The 21677-nt window shown below is 41.6% G+C and overlaps 1 protein-coding gene and 1 long non-coding RNA gene across 4 annotated transcripts in view; one reads left to right on the forward strand and one right to left on the reverse strand.

Moving 5' to 3' along the window:
* Window positions 1–21677, reverse strand: part of LOC308183180 — a 441868-nt gene that overhangs the window by 183491 nt on the left and 236700 nt on the right. The window lies entirely within an intron of this gene.
* ME3 (malic enzyme 3) overlaps window positions 1–21677 on the forward strand; it is a 124623-nt gene that overhangs the window by 28836 nt on the left and 74110 nt on the right. The window contains exon 1 of one of the 3 annotated variants that reach the window (XM_080575203.1): window positions 5670–5699. The exons of the other annotated variants lie outside the window; for them this stretch is intronic. Within the exon in view, the coding sequence (XP_080431329.1) occupies window positions 5685–5699 (15 nt within the window). The 5' untranslated portion in view covers window positions 5670–5684. Of the gene's footprint in view, window positions 1–5669; window positions 5700–21677 lie in introns of those variants that run through there. 3 annotated transcript variants of the gene reach the window in all.

Raw genomic sequence — 21677 nt, forward strand, 5'->3', positions numbered from 1 at the left:
GGAGGAAGGAACTTATACATATACATCTTTTTAGAAAGACAGAAAAGAGAGGAGGGAATAAATTTTTTAAACAAAAAATTCAGCCTCCTCCAAGGGCCCTGCAGGTAAAGATAAACTCACTGAACCCAGCCAATTGAGATTTTTAGTAATCTGTCTGAGGAAAAAATGAGGCAGAAGGTGAACATGCACATGGAAAAAAATCTTAAAATAAACGTGTTCCATAATTATATTGTCTAGAGTTGTACAGCATATGTGACCTCGGGTCCTGTTGTGATAATTATGGTTAATTCAGATAGCGAGAGACACTGTTCCACAGCAGGAGGTGGGAGAGGGAGCGATGCAGGATCAGGAGGTACCTGGCTATGAAGAGGAACAATGCAGAGCCATGGTCAGTGAGCGTCAGTGCAGGATGGGGAAGGCTGGTGTGCGTGGTTCAGGTCACCTTACAAAGCCTGCCGCATCTGGGCAACAATAAAAACTTGGGTTTTGTGTGGTGTTAGGCATTTTTCTTATTTAAACAAACAAAAAAAAAGAAAACAACAACAAAACTTAGTTTGCCATAGGTATCAAAAACCACATCTGGAAGAGCAGGTATGTCCTTGTGCTTGAGGCTGTGAGCTCAGGGGCTTGAAGACGCTTATTTCTAGCCATGGAACTCCAACTATTAAAAGGTTCATTCCTTTTTATTTAGCTTGACATTGATGCTTTGTTGCTGCTTAAGGGATATAAAATGGAGGATTTTAATGCTCTGTGATGTTTGTTTTTCAAATGAGTCCAGAACTAAACTACAACTTTTGGCAGAAGGCATATTTTGTTTAAATCTCTGCCAAGGAGAATTGTTTCATTTCTCCATTTCTATTCCAGTTAAAATGCTTACAAATAGTATTTTTAGACCAAACCGAATCTATATTTTCCAGCAATTTTTCAGACTCTTTTTTCTTGTTTTTACTCTAAAATGATTTGTAAATAGGGGACTTGTTTCCTTACAAGGTCATCAGGAAGACCTGTCAGTAGCTTATTTTAGACATAGGAGAGAGCAGAAGAACTGTACTTCCAGTACTTAGATATCACCTGCCACCTGGAAAGGCTTAATTCATGGTAAAGTCAAGTCTGGACATGAATTTGTGGTGTTTGACCTCATTCCAAAAAAAAATAATAAAGGCTAACCCCACAAAATATTTTAAAGATCAGGCTAGGTAGCACGAGTTGTCAGAGATTCTAGACAATGTGAATTGAAATTTCATGTTTAAGTTGGAAAAATAGAATATATGGTCCGTGTAATTTGCTCTTCTGCTAGGACTGGGACAGCATCTGCACACACTGAGATCACAGGGGCAGAAAATACTATTTGCACATGGAGATTCCAGTTACCACCACATCAGTTATTTCATGTATTGTCTAACATTTGTCCAGAGATGAAATGTAGAGATGCAACCAGTGATTCTTTCATGCAGATCAAGGTACTCTACAAAAAAAAAAATACAGTCCTTTGCTTGGCATTAAGTAATGTGCCAGGTCAGGCTGAAAATTTTGCATTTTGAAGTGCTGCTCAGTATCAGTGACTATGAGGTATTTTAGATCCAGCATCAAAGATAAAACCCACAGTTGAGCATGTCACAGTTGTGCTCAGCTTTTATAAGGTTAACTATGTGTGTGAGGAAAATTGATAAAAGGATGTCAAAAAGGGCTTTTAAGAGAATTAAATCCTTACAGGAGATATGGGGATGCTGAACACTACCACACCAGAATCACTGGTATAAATCACCTCTTAAGAAATGCTTGGAAAATGGTCAAAGGCAGCAGGTATGGCTGAACAGCAAAGTAACTTAGGTTATGAAAAGATGGGAAGGCAGTCTTTGAAAAGCTGAAATTGTATCCAAAGAATAAAAATGGAATAAATCGTAATATCTTGCGGAAGAGATACATGAATGTAAAGCAAAAAAAAAAAAAAAAAAAAAAAAGAAGGAACAATTAGCTAAAGGATTCAAAACTAGTACAAAATTATTCAAACATATCAAGAGCAAAAGCCAGCCCGAGAGTCTTTAGGGTCAGTTGACGACCTCAGTTTAAAAAGAAGCTGTTGGAGATGATAGGCACCCAACTGCAGGGAAGCCAATTGAATTATTTTTACTGCTATTCATTATAGAAGAAACAGGGGAGAAACAGGTGCTGTAGAGTTTTCTGGGGTAAATTCAGGAGAAAAAATGTCCAACATTGAAGTTACTATGGAAGAAGTTATGATACAGTAGATCCTGCAATTGTGATGGTGTTCAACTGTGAGCTGTAGGGAAATTTCGGATTAAGTAGCTGCATTGCTTACATTAATACTTATTGTCGCTTAAATCTTTCGCAGTATCTGAAGACAACAGATGCCCATTGTAAAAAGATTCCACGGAAACATGGGGAGCTACAGGCCTGCAACACCTGCATCAGCAAATTAGCAGGGACTGTCTAATAAAGGATGGAATGAGTAGATGCTTGGACAAATAAAATCTGCTGGGGAAGAGTCTGTATGGCATCTCTAAAGGCATATTTAGAAAACCTCATGGTTTGTAAATCACTGAAGGGATCACAAATAAGAAGGGAAATGTGGTTTGGTTGATACAGTCTAATTGGATTTTGATAGATTTTTGATGCTGCCCTCCACAAAGATTTTTTAGGAGACAAAGCAGCAGTGATAGAGCAGGAAATATCCATGTGTCTCTATGTCAGTAATTAACGAAATACGAAACAAAGTCTTGGAGTGAATGAAGAGAAGTTGCCAGTGAAGTTACGGAGGGATCTGTGCTGAGATCTGCCCTGTTCTGCTTGCTCATAAATGCCCTGCACAAAGGGATGCCTGGCAGAGGTCCAGAGAAGGGCAGTAAGGACGATCAGGGGGAAGAATGGCTTCCACATAAGGAGCAATTGACCCAACTGGGACTATTCCGTTGACAGAATTGTGAGTGACATGGAAAGGATGGGCAAAGATAATTTTTGTTTTCCCAGCATCTGTGAAATGCAGAATACAATTTTCATGGATTACTTCTTGGAAGAACCACCCCCCCCCCCCCTCCCCCGGAATTAAAACAGGGAGATGAAAAGTCACAAGTTTTCCATGCCCCTAAATTGACATGGTGTGGGTTTATTTGTTTGGTTTTGGTCTTTCTGTTTTCAGTTTGCTTTTGAAGTCCTTGCCATCTTCTGAGCTTCCTGAAAAGTATCTAAAATTCAGACACAGAGTGTTTCAAAATAGGCACTCAAAATTACTGACAATTTTGAAAATGGTCTAAGTGCCTCATCAAGGAATTTGTTGTCGTACCTAGCAAACTGAACTCGGATCTGCTGCACACCAGATTACTGCTCTTACAACGAGATGGCAAACTGGAGTGGATCCCGAGAGTTAAGGTGCTGATGGAAGAATTACCTTGTTCCTGCTATTAATAATGTTCAAGAAGACTTTGCTTTCAGGAGTTTCCAGGTTTCCAGTTGAATATTTTCACCAACTGAATATCTGACTGTTCTTCTTCTTTTTTTTCTTTTTCTTTTTTTTCTTTTTCTTTTTTTTATTTGGTAGACACACATTGTATCTAAACAAATGTGTCTAGAGAGTCTTGAGTTTACCTGCTTAGGTACCGGCCAGAAATAGTGTAGTTCCAGTTCAGGAGCCTGTGGCCGTATTCGTTACTGATTAAATGGCCCCTCTTAGTTTCCAGACTGCAGCAGATTTGGGTTCATTTGGATTGGAATGCGAGAACAGTAAAGTTGTGCTCTTTCATGCAGGTATACGGTACAGCCTGCAGATCATTTGTATTCTTCTAAAGGGTGTTATAAACCTGGCAGAGAAGAAGGACGTGCTTAAGTGAGTAAAGGCATTTTCAAGTTTATTGGTATTGAGGGAAAAATAATATTAAAGCAATTTGCATTCACTGGGTAAATAAGAGATGATGAGATTAGAAGCAGCCAAAAATATTTCAGTGCACATTCTCTTTCAAGTTCACATTGTTCATCTCCTGCATTGTACCTACTTGCTTTTTATGAATACACATGAGAGTTAGATCAACCAGGCCAAGCTTGGATCTCCTATAAATAGACACAAAACTTTTAATGTCTGTGGTCCTGAGTATATATTTTCACTTAGCCTGATTTTACCCTGTTGTTATGCTATTAATGTTAGTGGAGTTGCTCCAGGTGTTGCTGGTAAGTGGTATCAAAATCTGTTGAGAAGCAAGCTCACTATTTCAAGAAAAAAACTGGTCCCTAAGCTGTTTGTTGCCAGAAGGAGAGCAGAACTCATTTCCAAACAAGCCCAACTGTTGCTGACATTTATTTGCTATGAGAGTTGTTGCAGAAGTATCGGGGCTTATGCTGATCAGTAAAGGGACTCCCTTAAGCTGTATTGTCCAAAGTATTAGGACTGTTATCTTTTTCTCCGTGGATCACTTCAAAGACTTACTTCATTAAAGGGGAGTGGACGTTAAATCACTGCCATGAACATAAGATCCTGTTGTGTTCACGTGCAACACAATTAAAGATTTCAGGCATTCCAATAAGGATCAGCCCACGCTGATGTGAATCACTGAACAGGAAATGCTGCTAGGCAAGATCCTGAGCTTAACTAATTAATTTTAATTTATATACTAAAGTGTTGATGTAGATAATAAAATAATTACAAACGCTTGTGTTTGAAAACCATGAAAAATGCTAAAAAATGAAATTTTGCAGTCAGAATGTGAAGGTTGCTTGCACTTGGCAAAGAAATGTTTGTCTTGTCTCAGGGCAATGCGCTTGTCATTAAAATACTAGTAGAGGCTCTTGAGTAGACTTAGGTCTCTGAAGCACACACCAACTTTTAGACTCAGTAGTGCACTACCTCTGTAATGGTGGGTAATTTTAAAGTAAAAGTAAACTGTAAACTGTAAAAAAAAAAAAAGTAAACTGTAAAAGTGGGTAATTTTATAAGATGCCTAGCAAGTGATTTAAAAACGAGCCCAAAGTTCTGAAAAAACGCACTTTTAAAACTGTCCTTCAAATGACTTTTTCTTCCCAGGACATTTAGTTTAAACATATTAATTTCTGAATGATGGAATGAGACAGTGTTTTCAGGGTCAGTAGCTGATTTCAGACTCCTGCTCTTTGCCTTTAGGCCATGGTTTGTCACTCACTGAGGAGACCTGAAGAAGTTTGTTGTCTCACCAGCCCCTAAAGCAGCTGTTTGCAGGAAGGTACAAAGCTTATCTCCAGCTTTAAAGAACTAGTTAATTTATGTCTGAGAGTATTTGACATTTCACTCTGTTTAATGAACTGCTACTTCCAAAGGTGCCCTGTGACTGTCAAGTCACTGGGAGATAGCTTTTTTACCAGATGAAAATAAATGGTAAGAATTAGATTGGCCAGATGAGATTCTTCATAGAATCATAGAATGGTTTGGGTTGGACAGAACCTCCCAAGATTACCTAGTCCAATCCCCCTGCCATGGGCAGGGACATTTTTCGCTAGATCAGGTTAGATAGAATAATCATAAATTGTGATTGCAATGTACTATGAATAGCTACAAAAGAAAACCATAAAAAAATGTACTTGTAGAGAGTATTTAGCAAACATCCTTCCTTTTCAGTGCCTGTGTCTTGGTGCAAAGCAGCTGACCTTGCAGTTTTGCTAAAGAGCTGTCTGTCATCTCTGTTACCTGAGGTAACTGCAGGACCATGAAGTCGCTTGGGGTGAGACTTGGCCTTCTGTAGATGGGATGATATTTCCTCCTTTGTCTGTTATTTTAGGCTTCTTGTCTGAGTATTTTCCAAAAGGAATTCTGCTTTAGGACTTGCATTAAATATGTGTTGAAAATGTATATCTTTCTTCCCTTTGCATCCGGGCTCTGGGAGGGTACCATTCCTCCCTGCTGCTTCTAGGCTGGGCTTCTCCAAGCCTCCAAGCCTTGCTGACCTTGTGTAACATCCTCTGCACTGTGTTCCTCTGTTACCATATCTTTTCTGGCTTTAAGCTGATTTTTCCTGTTTACAGCCTTCAGAAGACCCAGGATGTTTAAATGCGCTCAAATGTCTTTGGATTTATCCTGTGGAGCTTGCTGCAAACATTTCATACTTCACACGCAGTATAGTAACATATCTGACAGATTTGGCATTGAGTCCCATCCTAAATTACTCCCCCCATCTGCCCACCCTCCCTTTGTATTCCTTTGGGGATTTTGCTGTTACAGCAACCATGGATTGTTTTGTTGCATTTGAGTGTGTTCTCCTAAAGGCATAAGAAGATTATGTTCTGCCAATTCCACAGTTTGTTTCCTTTTGCAGATGAAAATACAGAAGCTCGATATGCACTGTGAATGCTACATTTATATTAGAGTAGCACTCGGAATCTGCAGGAAGGCAGTTCCTACAGGGACTTTAAAATCTAGAAGATTCACAGTGTCACTCTGGTGTCTGGACTCTGTCTCGTCTGTGAGTTGCCACTGTATTTGCCATCCATTCTGGCCATGCACATTTTATATGAAAATGTACCAGTTTGTTTGTTTTGTTTTTGTTTTAATGTATAGGACACAGAAAGTTTAACTCCTTTAACAGCAAAAGGTAATAAATCTCTAATATCTTCATACTCTTGATTTTCATCTAAAGCCTAGGCTAAAATACCTATTGCTATTGAGAGATAAATGATTATTAACCAACCATTTTTTCTCTTAAAGAGTTTTACAGTTAGCATATTTCCTATCCACATCCACTTCCACAGCTGTGTATGTGCCTGTATACAATTATGGAAGAAAAACCACTTGCACTAGTTAGAACCAGACCAAGATGTAAACTGTGGCCTCATGTCAGCATGATTTCAATTCTACTGAAATTAATGAGAAGTTTGTGCATGCTTTTATGCTAATATTTCCTGACTTTGGGGCAATCCTACAGATAAATACCTACTGCATCTTCTGCGATGCTAATGTAGCCAAGGAAACTGAACACGGGGCTGTAGAAGTGGTAGGAGGAGAGCAAAAAAAATTGCTGCAGCTTATCATAAACATGGACAGCAGTGTCCAGAGATTTGAAATGTGTGTTTGTTGTCTCCTTTCACCAACTTTCCCCTGAAACTGTTTACTTAAGAGCTCTTCAGCTATTGCCAGGAATGCAGTTATCCTATTTTAGGCTATATGTACTCAGTAAAGCTCTAAGCCATTCCCACAGTGGTTGAGAGAGGCTTAGGGCTAGTGTTTTGGTGCTGCAGTGCTGTGGTCCAACACGCTCTGCAGGTGTTTAGAAAAAAACCTCTTTGCTTCAAGGTGCTTACTCTCTCTGAAGTAATGAGCAAACAATTAAATGCAGCTTTGTCGTTAGGTCATGTTTCTGTGACTTGTATAAACTGAACCACCTAAAAGTACAGAAAGTTGATGCCACCAGCTGATCTACCTAAATCAGCTGCAGAGAGAGGGAAAGGAGAGGTTTCGAAGTAGGAGCAGGCGATAGACATGAGAGGCAGTATGGCAGATGGAAGGGAGGAACTGATATAAATTCAGCCTCATTTTATGCGTGTTGCATAGCATTAGTGCTTCTGCTGAATCATAGGGTCTCATATTTTCAACAAATATACTCTGGCTGTGAAAATACAGCAGACACAGTGAACATACTGGAAAAAAGGATTTTATACTTGTATAACCTTCTGCAGGTTATACTTGTATAACCTTCTGAAGTACTTACCTGTTCAACCTGGTAAGCTGTGGGGATCATAATGCCTTTGCAACTGTATCTGTGAATGCTTTTTGTATACCTGTGGCCTGTATTCTGAATTTAAACAAACCAACTTAAGCAGCCTTTCCTGCCAGAAAATGAGGTCTCCGTATGTATCATCTCCATCAGTATCCATATCAGATGGAACAACTTTCGTTTATTTGGCCTTTGTTCTTTGCACTGTGTCTTTATTTTGTTATTGTTAAACCAAAAGGTGGAAAAATAATAGCAGTTTGGGGGTAGAGTGTAAGAACCAACAAAACCTTCTTGGAACTGTTGGATCCAATTCAGCCAACACCAACTCCAGGCAGGGCCGAGGCTGGTACCAGCGGACACAGCTCTGCTGCTGACAGGGACGAATTTGGCCTGCTTGGAATTTGAGAAACAGGCTGTTTCTTGTGCTTTCTTCACTCTGCTGCTTATTAAGAATTTGACCTTTTGAGAGGTCAGTGTCGTCGTGCACTGTAGAGTCTTGTAGGTGAGTGGATATTCCAGCTAAATCTTCAAATGCCTGTCAGCCCTGGAGGTATCGTAAGGAGCAACGTCTTCACTTCTGCTTGTGGCTGACTTGCTGCCACTCCGCTGTGGCTTTCTGTGTTCACCATCCCTCATTTCTGTAAAGGCTTTTTGTTGGGACCCCTAAATGCCGTGTCTGCGTTCAGCTGTCTGTTACGCATTCAGCTCATGCTGAAATCCTTGTGCTACTTCATCTCACTTCATTCAAGTGTACCTCTGGCAGTTATTTATTCTTTCTCATTGCTCTCTACTAGGTGTAAAAGGGTCATCTGTTTATAGCTATGAGCTTTTCTACCAAGGCAGTAGCTTAACACAAGCACATTTTTTCTTAGCGATTGCTCACGACCTGGTGTCAATGTGAATGATTTAAAAAAGCCTGTTTTGGCTGGAATAGCACGCTGCCATTCAGGGCACATGCCTAAACCGATCGCCTGCTGGGGGTCGGGAAGGGAATTCAGCTATCAGGAGCAGCACACAAAGAGCCAGGAGCATTTATGAAGAAGGAAAGAGCTGACATTCTTCCAGGGCATCAGCTACCTGAGGCTGTCTGGGGGATATGCAATACTGGATGTGCCAGCAGCTTGCTCAGGGGACCCGTTTGGCTCCGGCATGTGGGTTTGCATCTCTTTTGACTCCCTGTTCACCACAGCATTTGTTATACATTCTCCAGGAGGAAACCCTAACATCCAGCTCTTACCTGCTGTATTAAAGCCTCCTCGTTTTCTTTCAGTCTGGGTCAGTTGAAGGCACTGTGGTCTGTAGCTCCCCACAGTGGGAGATCTCTGGAAATGCTGGGTAATGCTTTAGGCTTGAGTGAGTTTACAGGGGTGGGGTAGATTTTTTTTTCCGTTTTTTCTTTTTTTTTCTGTTTTTTTTTTTTTTGTGCCTTTTTTTTTTTTTAAGCTCTCTCTGCACTTGGCCTGTTTCACCCTTTGCAGGAGGTAAAATATGTCCCAAGTAATGAGATTCTTTTTTCCTAAGTTTGTCTGCAAGGTTCAAAGCATCAGAAACACTTGGTAGCTTTTGTCTTCCATTTGGGAAAGAAAAATGCAGTCATCAAATTCCTGCTGTGCTGCTGGTGAGTGAAATCTGCCCTGAACCACAGCTGTACATCAGTATGGGCAGGCAGGGGAACTTCTCTTATACAGAGAGAGTACAAGCAGACAGGCATCTGCAAGCCAAATAAAATCCTCAGTCATAAATGAGGAGGGGAGGGATGTAGAAGCAGATTCTGGTTTTGCTTGGGCCAGTACCCTTTGGTAAGGCTTGACCCAAACGAGGTGGTTAACATCTCTCTCAGGTTTCAGTTTGCTTCTCTGAAGAGCAGTGTGTGCTGATGAGGGTGCCTAGAGAGAGCCTCAGCTCTGTGAGTCCATCCTAGGAAGCAGCTAAGCAAATCCACTTGGAATTTCCCTTGTGGTGTCCAAGCTGACTCCTCCAATGGCATGGGATTTGTTGGTGACCACAGGAGAGAATGAGGGGAAGAAGATCTTGCTCTAAGGAACCTGCTTTGTCAGGGGGGTTGGACCTGATGATCTTTCGAGGTCCCTTCCAACCCCTTCAATTCTGTGATTCTGTGAAGATGGGAAGCAGAGTGGTAAGCCTTGGTCGAGTCCTTTCTGAGACATCTCAAGTGTGCGCAGTCCGTGTGGGAAAGGAATGACCTTCATGGGAAAGCCTTTAGCTGCAGCTGGTCCTGTCTAGGATGAGTCGTCCTCTAAAGTAACGCTCAGAAAGGTCCCTGTAGCTGGTTCCGCAATGTACTCATCATGGGTAGGACACCAGCAAGCAATGGACCCTCCCAAGGTGTTGGGTCATACCAAGGGGAATGAGCCAACCGCAACTGCTGACCAAATGCATTGAACTGGGGCTTCAGTTATTTCAATAAACAGGCACTTGTTTCTAGCTTTTTCCAGGATGAAGCAACACAAGCTAGGACTTTCATGGACTGTATGCTGACCGTGATACAAGTGGCTGTTACACAAAACAGGACAATCCCTTGTCCATATCCCAGCCTCACATTTGCTCTTGAGGTTGAGGCAGTCATGAAGAAGTGAAGATCGTGTTCTTCTTGATGTTCACCACAATGTGTTTCTCTGATATGTGTATTTAATTTTTATGTCTATATCTAGAGGAGCAGAGCAGGCTGAGGGGAGGCCTCATGGCGGCCTGCAGCTCCCTCACGAGGGGAGCGGAGGGGCAGGCGCTGAGCTCTGCTCTCCGGGGACAGGGACAGGACCCGAGGGAACGGCATGGAGCTGGGACAGGGGAGGGTCAGGCTGGGTGTTAGGGAAAGGTTCTGCACCGAGAGGGTGGTCGGGCACTGGGACAGGCTCCCCAGGGCAGTGGTCACGGCACCGAGCTGCCCAAGTTCAAGAAGTGTTTGGACAATGCTCTGAGACAAAGGGTCTGATTTTGGGTGGTCCTGTGTGGAGCCAGTAGTTGGACTCAATGATCCTTGTGGGTCCCTTCCAGCTCAGGATATTCTATGATCTGTGGGTAATTCCTTAAAATGGATTTGAAGGTTTCTTCTGAAATCTGATTTACATTTGCTGCTAATGAGCTTATTGTCCATGTGAGTATGTTTGCTGCCTCTTGGTATATTTGCATTTCACTCAGCTGAAATAACAAGTATCTCCATGGTCAATCTTCTGTTCATAATCTGTTTTGATTCCAGTTGAATTCTTTGTGTGCACGAGCGCTGGGATTCCAACTCTCCATCCCTTCCTGCACTGTGCAAATAGAAGAGGTATTTTCTAGCCAGGAAGGCCGAAGACAACCAGGAGAGGTCTTGGTGAGGACACAGAGATCTCCGTGTGGAAAGTTTGAGAAGTAATGCATTGGTTTAGCATTGAAACTTTTTAATTAGACAGGCAACAGGAAAACAGGAGTACTTTGTAAACAGTCAGTTTTTTCAGGCCATTCCTGTTGGTCTATTTTCCAGATCAGTTGCAAACCTAGACAGATACTGTTTGCCACAAGTCATTATTTCATTTCTTTTCCTTGTACTCATATGTGTATTTTTTATAATGTGTTTTCAGTCAAGGAAAGAGGGCAATCTTTCATACAGATACTAAGAATCAGCCTCTCATATTTTCCCTTCAGGTCAGTCCTGGCTTGAAATAGCCTGAACTATTTCTTGACTACATTTCATAGTGTTTAATGCAGCTGTGATTTCTGCTTCCTGTCTTTTTCCAAAGAAGTCAGAAATTGAAGGAAACAGAAGCATAACAGATCCTTATTTATTGATTATAGAAAATGTATTAAACCAAGCTATAAAAATTGCCGGCTTATGTCATATGATAATTTTTGTAAGGAAAATAGTGAAGAGCACTAGAGGGTTGGGAAAATTCTTTATAAGAAAGCTACTCAATATATTTCGCTATAGTCATACTCAGCATCAACAGGAGTTGATCAGCTTCATGTAGATACGCTTCACATTCGTAGGACTTTCTCCTTTCAGTATTTCACTGAATGATTTCCGGAAATGATATTATTATAATGATAAAAAACATGTAGTTTTATTTTTTAAGTCTGCCATGACTGCTTGTGTGCATTTCAGCGGACTTGCTATATACTACAGCTGGGAATTGGCCCACAAGCACTGAAAAACCTTTTTTCAGTTTTGGTTTGGTGGTGTTTTCCTTAATTTTTATTTTTTTCGAAGGAAAAATTATTTCCAGGCATGTTGTGGCACAGGTCTGTATTACTGCTCTAATTCTCACACCATTTTCTGAAATTGTAGAAGCCAAAAGCCAGTGCACTGGAAACTTAATTTTTTCTATGGATGCAACTTGGTAAGGGCTTTCCAGGAAAGAGGGTTCGTGCGGCACTGGGTGTCCAACCATTCCTGTTTCATGAACTCAGTGCTGTAATGGAGGGCTGCAATAACATCTTTGCTGCAAGCAGATTTACACAGATACACCCAGAACAAACATTTCCTGTCATTTTTTATCTTCTTTGTTACATACAAACACAAATGTCTCCAAGGACAAAGAAATAGAAACACTTTGAAATGAACCCAAGCAGTGAGCAAGTGCATTAACATGCAGGATCCCATTTTATTTTTCTAATTAAACTCAATTGTGTTCTCTGACCTGCATTTTAAATACTGAATATTTAGTGAGATTCATACTTTTTTCCCCTACCCTGCTTCCTTTCAGGCTTTGTTCAGCGTGTGAATAGCTCCATTAGGGAAATGTGAAAACACTGGACTAGGCATTGACTTGCTGTTTTGACATTCCAGTGGGAGATGCTACTAAGCTGTAAATTACAGAATTGGACATCATTGGTTTGAATTCAGATCAGTTTGGCTTGAAAAGCGAGGTTTAGCTATTTGACCTGCCCTGACCCAGCTCTGTCCTTTGTTTGGTAAGGTACCTGATTTGTTTGCAAATTTCTTCCTACGCCACGGCATACAGAAATCTGAAGTATTCAGATGTTTTAGCTATGTCTCTCACTTCGGTGCAGTAAAAATCCTGCTGTGACTCATCATAAAATGAGGCTTCTAAACATATTTGTTGCTGCCCTTTCACACACACACGCACACCGGTGTGAGGCAGTTTCAGAAGTGGAGCTGCAAAACCTGGTATTTGTTTATAAAACCCATGAAACTCTGGACATTGTTGAAGCTAAAACTTAATACAATGGTCAAAACAGTATTCGGGGTCACATGAGATGGGTTTGGAAGGTTATAGGGTTGTAAACCTTGACTCCGGGAAGAAGTACAGTCCATAACAGTCTCTGCTTGAATCAGAGTGTAGCACAGAGCTTTGCTTACAGGTTGGAGGAGTGGGGCTGAGGAGGTGAGGCCAGGGCTGATGTGTCCGTGCTGTGCTTCTAGAGCCAGGCACTGACGAGGCGGCAGTGGCAGCCCTGAGACGGAGGGAGAAGTGGAAAAAAGCACTGAAGTGCGCAGTGTTTTTTATACTTTTACAAAAGTATAAAAACACCTCATTTTTATACTTTTATAATGATCTTGACCCGCGAAGTAAAGCAAACTACAGTTTCCATGTTGCCTTTTCCAATTCTTCATTGTTCCCCCTGAAGAGTGCAGTGCGGAGGTACTGTGGTGGTAGCCTTTGAGCTAACTCTCCTTCTTATGGGGACCTGCTGCTATTTGAAACATGCAGTTGAGTTTCAGGGCTCCTGAAATGTGAGGTGTAGTCAGTGTTTCTGGTAGTGGCAGTTCCAACACTTATTTTTTGTTTGCCTGAACAACTTGTGCTCTGCATATTTTGGATGTAATACCTAGAAATGATAGAGTAAAATGAATCCATAGGTGTGTTGCCTCCCCATTGACTCTACCCACCCCTCTCTCCAGCTCTTCATGCTCTGGGGAGGGTTAAGCAACGTGCATTTATCAGATGCTGATGGTGGCTGGTGCTCGAGAACATGTGAATTCTGTTGGTACTGAAAGCAATGCTTCCCTTTCCTGAATATACTGAAACTAAAAGAACCTCCCATCACGCTCCCATGCACTTTGCTGTGCTAGAAGACAGAAGTTGAGAAATTATTCCTCTGAGTAGGTTGTTAGAAATTCAGATGCTAGCAGTGATATAAAAGAGGTCTCTTTTTCTCTGGGCTTTACTACTTTCTGCATATTTTAGGCTCAGAGTTAACAGTGATTTCTGAAGTTAAGCAATTGAGCATTGCATTTGCTCATTACACTTGCTGATGGTAATGAGCTCTGGAGGGTCTGTGAGCACATCAGAGGGCAGAACTAGAATTCAAAATAATTTGCACAAACGGGAGAAATTATGTGAAAAAAGCATACATGCAAAGTTGATTTGCAATGATTAACACCGCAAGCTCAGAATGAGGGAAGAAACCCAGCCAGAGAGCAGTTCTGCAGGAAACTAGAGGGGGTGGTGTGATGGATCTCAAACCAAACACAAGACAACAATGTCATACTGTTGTGAAAAAAAACAGTCATACTAGGATGTGTACACTGTGGTGTCATTCGCAAGACACGTTTAGTAAACCTCTTTGTCCTGTTGCGTTGAGCGGGTGCTGTGTCTTAACTGGGGCACTGTGTTTGCAGAAAAGATGTGGCCCTCCTGGCCAGAGGTGGCCACTCAATAAGGGAGTGAGGGTGACATGAGGTATATTTATGCTCACGCTGCAAGCACAGTCTGAGATCTGAATGATGGAAATGCAGCACCCAGAAGAGCAAATTCCTGTTCTGTGATTTTCATAACCCTTCTTGTTAAGTCTGGGCTCTATAAATAGCTCTGAGCACTTGCTTTCTCTGTCCTTCAATGCATCAAACAACCACCTTTCTAACCAAAGAAAAAATTGGAATCAGGTCAGATCACTTAGCAAATCACTTTAGCAAAAAATAAATATAAAAAATTACTATTTGTGCAGAATATGAAGCAATTGGGGCTTTGCACAGTAGGGAATAAGATGGTAATTGCACTTTGTCATTTTTCTCTTGCTCATTTCCACAAAATAAAAGACCAAGATAATTTGGTATTTATTTTGGTAGATTTGACACCTGTGCTTACTTCTTGGGATTGGAAGAGAGAAAACAAATTGGAAAGTTCAGTCTCAGGCAAAAAAGAACCATCAAGGGGGAAAAAAAATGATGCTAATAATTCCAACGTGATGCCATCACGGTATGTATAGACTTAAGTACGGTCCAAGGAGCTTTAACATCCTGAATGCTAATTCAAACACATTCATATAAAGTGGATAGTATGCCTCAACCACAAATAAAAGGTATGAGGGAAGAGTCCTGGGGGTAGTTTGGGGTCAAACTTGCTTTTAATGAAGCCCCTCAAAGCTTTGCCGTTAACTTCAGTAAGGTCAGATTTCACCCTTTGGAGCTGATCTTCCCTAGAACTAGAAATAGGCTGAACTTTTATATAGGTGGATGGAATTTGTCTCCAATTTCTGTGAATTTTCCAAGTTAGCTTTGGGAGTTAAGCTATGCAAATAAATTAAAAGAAATGGGAAAAAGTGTGCATGTGGTTTTAGAAAAACATGTTGTATATATTAACACTGAATGAGAGTGGAGGGAATTCATAAAACATTTTACATTCTACTAATTCCTGAGCTACGCAACAGATGTAAGAGTAAACCAAGTGGCAGCGGTAGAAAAAGCTTTTTGCAGAGTTCAGCTGACATCTGGCTACAGTTAAGGCATGCTTTTTTAATACAGGATGAATATCCTTTTAAAATATGCAGTCCTATAGGTTGTGAATTGGGAAGGGCCTATGTTAGTCGAGGGGACTATAAAGAAGGATGCGTGCTATTGGGAGAAGTGTTCAATAACTTGCGTGTTACGAGCATTCAAATTGCTTTGGCCCTGGATCTAAGAATCGCAGTGATGAGCTGTGCAGGATTCAGAAGGAATCAAAAGAGCAAGAAAGAAAGAGGCAGGGACCCTGAACTGCAGAGGATCTCCTCTCTTGATGGCTGCCTTCTGCCGTGACATTAGCTACGTGAGGGTTTGGCTCCACTTGTGACCTTGTCCCAGTTCCTACCAGACCCATCCCTGCATGGTGTTCTTGCCTCATTTGCAGGCTCCACGTAAAGCCCAGCGCAGAGACGTGTAGCTTTTGGACAGGGCAGATTCCTCAGCAAGGCTTTTGAAAGCTAAGAATTTACTTACAAGGACTAGAAGAACTTCAGAGAAAAAGAGACTAAGCCAGACCCCGTACCTTATGGCTGTTTCAAGGCTGACACAAGGTTTTTGCATTCACGTTTGACCTGTTTGCGTGGGACAGGAGTTGCTCACTCCTGGGCTATTTTTATTCCATTGGCTCTACTGCACCCTTTCTGTGCTTTTCTTGTGTTTTTCATCCATGTTTCTCCCCATCTCCAAGTTGCAACTAAGCTGTGCCCTTAGGAAAGGCATAAATCCCCCAGTTTTTTGTTTTTGTTTTCAGACAGCATGGCTGTAACATTAGGAATTGAAAGTTAGTGGACCAGATCCTGGTGATGTGGGAGTTTCTCCATTTTTAATAAAAGTTTGAATGCATCATTTCTCTGTGCTCTAAATAACCATCCGATACATGCAGTGTTCTACTGCTGGAAGCAATGTTTCTAATGACCTCTCCTTAGGAGCTGTTCAAAGTCAGGATTTTATCTGTTCTACTTACCACTATCTTATTGTCAACCACCTTAAACAAGTCCATGGCATCTTTTTTTCTTAAGTCCTTTGCCTCCTGTGACTAGTTGCTTCCGCTCATACTTCTCTCTTCACATTTTTAATTTCTTTTCACTGGTTGGCTTCTTGGTGGAGGATCTTCTGTCATTTGCTCCTTTCTCTGTTCTTTTTTGTTTGATCTTTGAGAGATCTTAACCATAACTACAAATGCAACTACTGTCACTATGTGTCTCTCGTATATTTCCCCATCCCCAAATTTCTTTCCAAACTTTTCCCCTTTATCTCCAAACTACAGTTTTAGCCTAATTCAGATACAGTCTTATCTGGGATATCCTAAGGGGTGTCTAGCCATTAGCTTGCTCCTGTGTACCTAAGGTAGAGAAGTTGATATTTTGTCCCCTACTTTCTTGCTGGATCCCCGTAAGCAGCAGCATCCTCCTTCCTGATGCTTGGCCTGTACCTTGGGTCGCTCTAAAGGTTGCACTCAGTGTGTCTGCATGTTGCCAACTGCTTTTTGCTTAGCATCTCTGCTGTATGGTCTTTCTTACATGAAAATTTCACACAGCTATAATTTCATACAGGCTTTTTATCATTCTGTATCTGAATTAACCGAAAGCATTTAAGCGTTGTTCATTGCCTTTCTACGTGCTGCTATTCTTTGTCCACTTTTCTGTAGTGAATCAAAGCAGTCATTGCTGTATGAGTCATTCACAGGTGATTATCGTTGCATGGCTCTTTTTATTTGTTGTCAAGATACTGATTCCCCATTCAAACCAGCCTGCAACATGAGCCTCGGTAGTTCCCTTGTTATATTTTCTGTTTTCTCCCCTCATTCCCCCCACATTAGAAGGAACTTCCTCTGAGTATCACCAAAGCTGTTACACTAACAAGCTTTCAAAACCAACCTTACCAAGTTAGCCTACTGATATATCAAAATCGTTGCTTGTCTTGCAGGTACGTATTTATGCTTTCCTGCATGCCTCTACCACTTAGCACTTTTTATGCTTTATAAGCTATTTGGGGCAGGTACTTGCTCTGCCAGTACCACCACCAGAACAACCTCCCTTGCCTCCCTGGCTCAGACACCCTAAGGTGCTATCATAATTCAAGAAGAGAAGGAAGTTTGCCGAATATTTGGTAGGCTCCATTAGCTTACCTCAGAGCCCTGGCCTTTGAGAGTCTTTCTTTAACCTTTTGTCCTGTATGGAAACAATGAATTAATTCCTTTCTCATTTTAGGGAAAATTCTGTAAACCTTTAGCCTGTGACCTCCCTGAAGAGCTGTGCTGGCAGGAGCATGCTTTGTGCGTGCTTCTCAGTCCTTCCTGCAAGGCAGAAACTAAACATCCCTGTTTGGCTGCAGTCATTCTGCAGTCTGGAAAAAAAAACTTCCCTTTGGTGCAGTAAAACTGAAAACTCATTTTGCACGCTTCAGCCACAGACCATGAAATTCAACTTGTGAACTTTGCATGGCAGCAGCGTTGGAAAGCTGAAGTATCTTTGTGCTCGCAATAAAATGTATATGGAAAGAGAGCTATTGGGGGAATGGAGATCATATTGAACTTATTATTTACTGCATGTCATATTCAGAGGATCATGGTGCATTCCCAAAATTTGTGAATGAGTGTAGTAGGACTGACGTACGACCTCCGTGGAGATGGAGTTTTACCATGAGCCTCCTATACCCTTCAGTGCAGTGCCATCCCAAACATCTTACAGCCTCGTGACCTGCATTACCCTGGTCTCCCACTGACACACAGGGTGCTGCGTGGAAGAGTTTGGGTTTCTTTGAGATATAAGAAGGGTCCTTGTGTTGCCTTTTTTTTTTTTTTTTACTTTAGAAATGAATAAGTGATGAGAATAATGTCCTCAGGGATTCAAATATTTTATTTCTGAGCATGCAAATATACCCTGCTTGGAACAGCAACTATCTTTTAACAGTTGTTTAGACTGCTGGTTTTCAATGTCTGTCTGAATTTCTGTTGCCTGCTAGTATAAATAGATAGATGATCTATAACATATGTAGCGTCATTACAAGCTACGTCTGGTCAGCCAAAATATATATATACAAGTGTTCAGCGGAAATATGCCTGTTACAGGTAAATGCCATGAAATTATATTCCAGGCATATGATGATGTTTCCACCAAAGAAATACAAGCTCTTTCTAGCCCCACAATTTCCCCTTTAGGATCTTCCCCTGCTTATACCAATTCTGTAATTCTAATTTTGAGGGTCTTAGTGTGGAGAACCGTGTGCATCATTGTTGGCATCACACCATTACACTTTTCTAGCCTTTGTCTTTTTGAACGTCTCTAAGAAAACGTTTGGAGGTGCAGTTAAGGCTGGTCTGTCTGCTGCATCTGTGAGGTAAGTGGTAAGAATAGGAAAAACCTCATATAGTGTTCTTGTCAGCTCTACTTTTATTCTGCCCTTACGGGTTCACCCAATTAATTCTGGGGCAACTGTTGCATATTAGGTAGCTAATGAACAAGTAATTTATGCTGATTACATACATCCTGTTGCTGGTAATGCATCCCAATTATGTGAAGCAAGGCAAAAAAATGGGCTGTTTCTTGCTTTTACAAAGAACATCAAGCTGTCTTCTCCTCCCTACTCCACAGATCCATAGTGTCTGTTTGAGAGATCTGCCGTTCCTCTGAGGAGGCGTTCCTTGGCTGTCTGTTATGCTATAGCTTGATTTTCCTGCTTAGCCACATCTTTCCCCAACAGGCCCAGCTATTGCCAGAGCTGGCGCTGTGAGCTTCTCTAATTCGCACCGCATGCTCAGCTGGGGGTTATGCAGCCCGTTGGGAGTAGCCTGATTTTCTGTGCAGACATTTCAATGGAGCCATAGGCAATAAATCAGTGTCCTATGGTGAGGGTTTTTAATCCATGTCACTCACAATAAGAATTCAGCCAAAGATTCTCTGTGTTTTACCTCTGAGACGAATGTCATCCTAGAGGAAAACTACTTGCACAGAAGTGTTACTTTAACATAACAAATATTTTTGAGCTGACTTACCGACTTGGCTGCTGGCGTGCTGAGAGTACTGCAAGACTTGTGTAAAGGATGAAACTCATCGTGCTCATCAGTATTGCTCCTGAGTTGTCTCCTGCCTCTCTTTACCAGTTGTCTCTTTGGGACAGAGCCTATCTTTGTTTTCTTGGTTTGTTTTGATCTCTTTTTACAGCGTGCTTTGGGCCCTAGGGATGTGATGCACGACAGGAGCTATTCTAATACGAATATTTTTGAGGGTTTGTTCGTAGTACAGAAGAAAACTTTGTTCAAATTTATTGAAAAACAACATGCTCCCACTTTCATTGTGTCCACAGCTGACAATCTTGTCCTAGTACCTGGTGCGTATCGAGCTCATTTCTCTGTGCTGCTAAGCAATACTCCTAAGTGTAGTATTCTGAACTAAATGCTGCCAAGCTGTTTCTATAAAGGACGGTGACTCACTGCTGATGATTTTCATAAGGAGAATTTATGTTGATTAATTACTTAGAACAAGTAAAATATTCAGAATGCTATAAACCACAGTGTTACTTTCTTATTTTCAAAGAGGAATTTTACTGAGAAATGAATAACACAGTACACCCTAGATTTAGATAATAAATGACAAAGGGAGGGAGATAAGTTACAAAGTAAGAAAACAAGCACAGGACTCTCATTCTCTAGAGAATTATGTGTACACTTGACAGTGTGTCAAATGAAAAAAACTCTTTGTAAGGTTAGGAGGCCTTCATTTCTGCTGTTTGGAAAAGATTGAAGTCAGAGAAGGGAAGTTTTCCACGTGCAAGACAGTAAATGACCATGAAGAGGACTGAGACTTTCAGTGGTGAGAACGATGGAAAAAAATCATTCTCTGCACTCAGGATTTATAAAACAACCAACCAAAGAACCTGGATTAGAAATATAGTTTGAAACAGCAGTAGAGAGATGCTAAGGTTACTTTCATACTCAGTTCCCATGGACTATCAGACTCCTCCAATTATGCCTTTGTAAAAGCTTTCCCTACAACATTCCCACCCGACAGTGCTCAACAAGCTTTAAATCAGGGTATATGTATATATATACCGTATATACAGGGTATATACCGTGTATATATAGTGTCTCGTGTGGGCAGGCATCAGTCTTTGTTGGAGGCCCCAGGTGCTACCAGCATCCAAACTGGAAGCGCTCTGCTCCGAGCCTGTGCCAGAGGAGGGGACGGAGTCCAGAACTGGCAAGTCCTGGTGTAGTGAATTAACTGCAGCTTTTCTTTCCGTTGTGGCTGGAGCGTGCAGCTCTTGTCTCACTTGGAATTTGGGCACTTCCCCACCGAGGGACTAGCACGTCCTTACGTGCTGCAGAGGCCACGTGTCAGGAGCAGAGCAAAGCAGGGCTGCGAGCAACAGCCCATAGTGATTTCTGCTAACACCCTCCGAGCCCCCTGACACGTGCGGCAAAAGGAATCCGATGTTTTGCACCCCAGGGCTTGCTCAGAGGTGGCAGCTCGGTGTTTTGACCATCTGTGAAGTTCCCTCTCCCTCTTCACCTGGCAAGTTTCTCCTCCTGGAGTTGGTTCTGCTATAAAGGAGGAGTGTGAGAAGAGGTGAAAAGGGGTATTCACACTGTCATTTCTTCCTCTGGTACGGGCATGTCTGGATGAACTCCTGGTTTGACCTGAAGACTTCCTTTTTTTTTTTTTTAACCAGCATTAGGGAATTCCTTACCGGCTTGTTCTTGCAGTAGCCAGGCCAACAATGACAAGAATGTGGAAATCAACTAAGCAATTATATTCACAGTGGTGGTTAACAGCATCCCTTCATCTGAAACAAATCAGTTACAGTCCAGTGAAACCTGCTGCACCTAGTGCGTGTACATAATAGAGCCCTTGTTGTACATTTCCAGAGTGTGCCAGATCACTTAAACAAGTTTGTTGCGAGGCAAAAGGAGAGAAATTTTATGTTTTATTAACAAGAGAGACAGAAACCTGTGTATCATCTTATTTAATCCCCTTCCACTTAGAAAAATCTGCCATTGTATTCCTAAAGTTATTTCTCCAGGTGCTGCAAAATGTTGTAGGAACAAAGTGCAGGAGTGTAACTTGGAATTAGCTGTCAATGAGAGCAAGGAGCAATTGCCAAGGTAGGAAAAGTCAGTTAACAGACAAAATTAGTGGGAGTTACCCTGGCCTTGCTCGCCTCTGAACTGCTGCTGTATTGTCTGTACTGCTAGTGTTCACCCGGTGAACCCGGGGAGTCCGTGAATTGCTTCTACGTGTGCCCGTGAAGGGTGGTTAGGGACCCAAGTGACTATATGCTAAACAGCAAGTGATGTGCTTGGCATTTCT

Source organism: Anser brachyrhynchus (assembly GCF_964034855.1).
Source record: "Anser brachyrhynchus genome assembly, chromosome: 1".
NCBI classification, from domain to species: Eukaryota; Metazoa; Chordata; class Aves; order Anseriformes; family Anatidae; genus Anser; species Anser brachyrhynchus.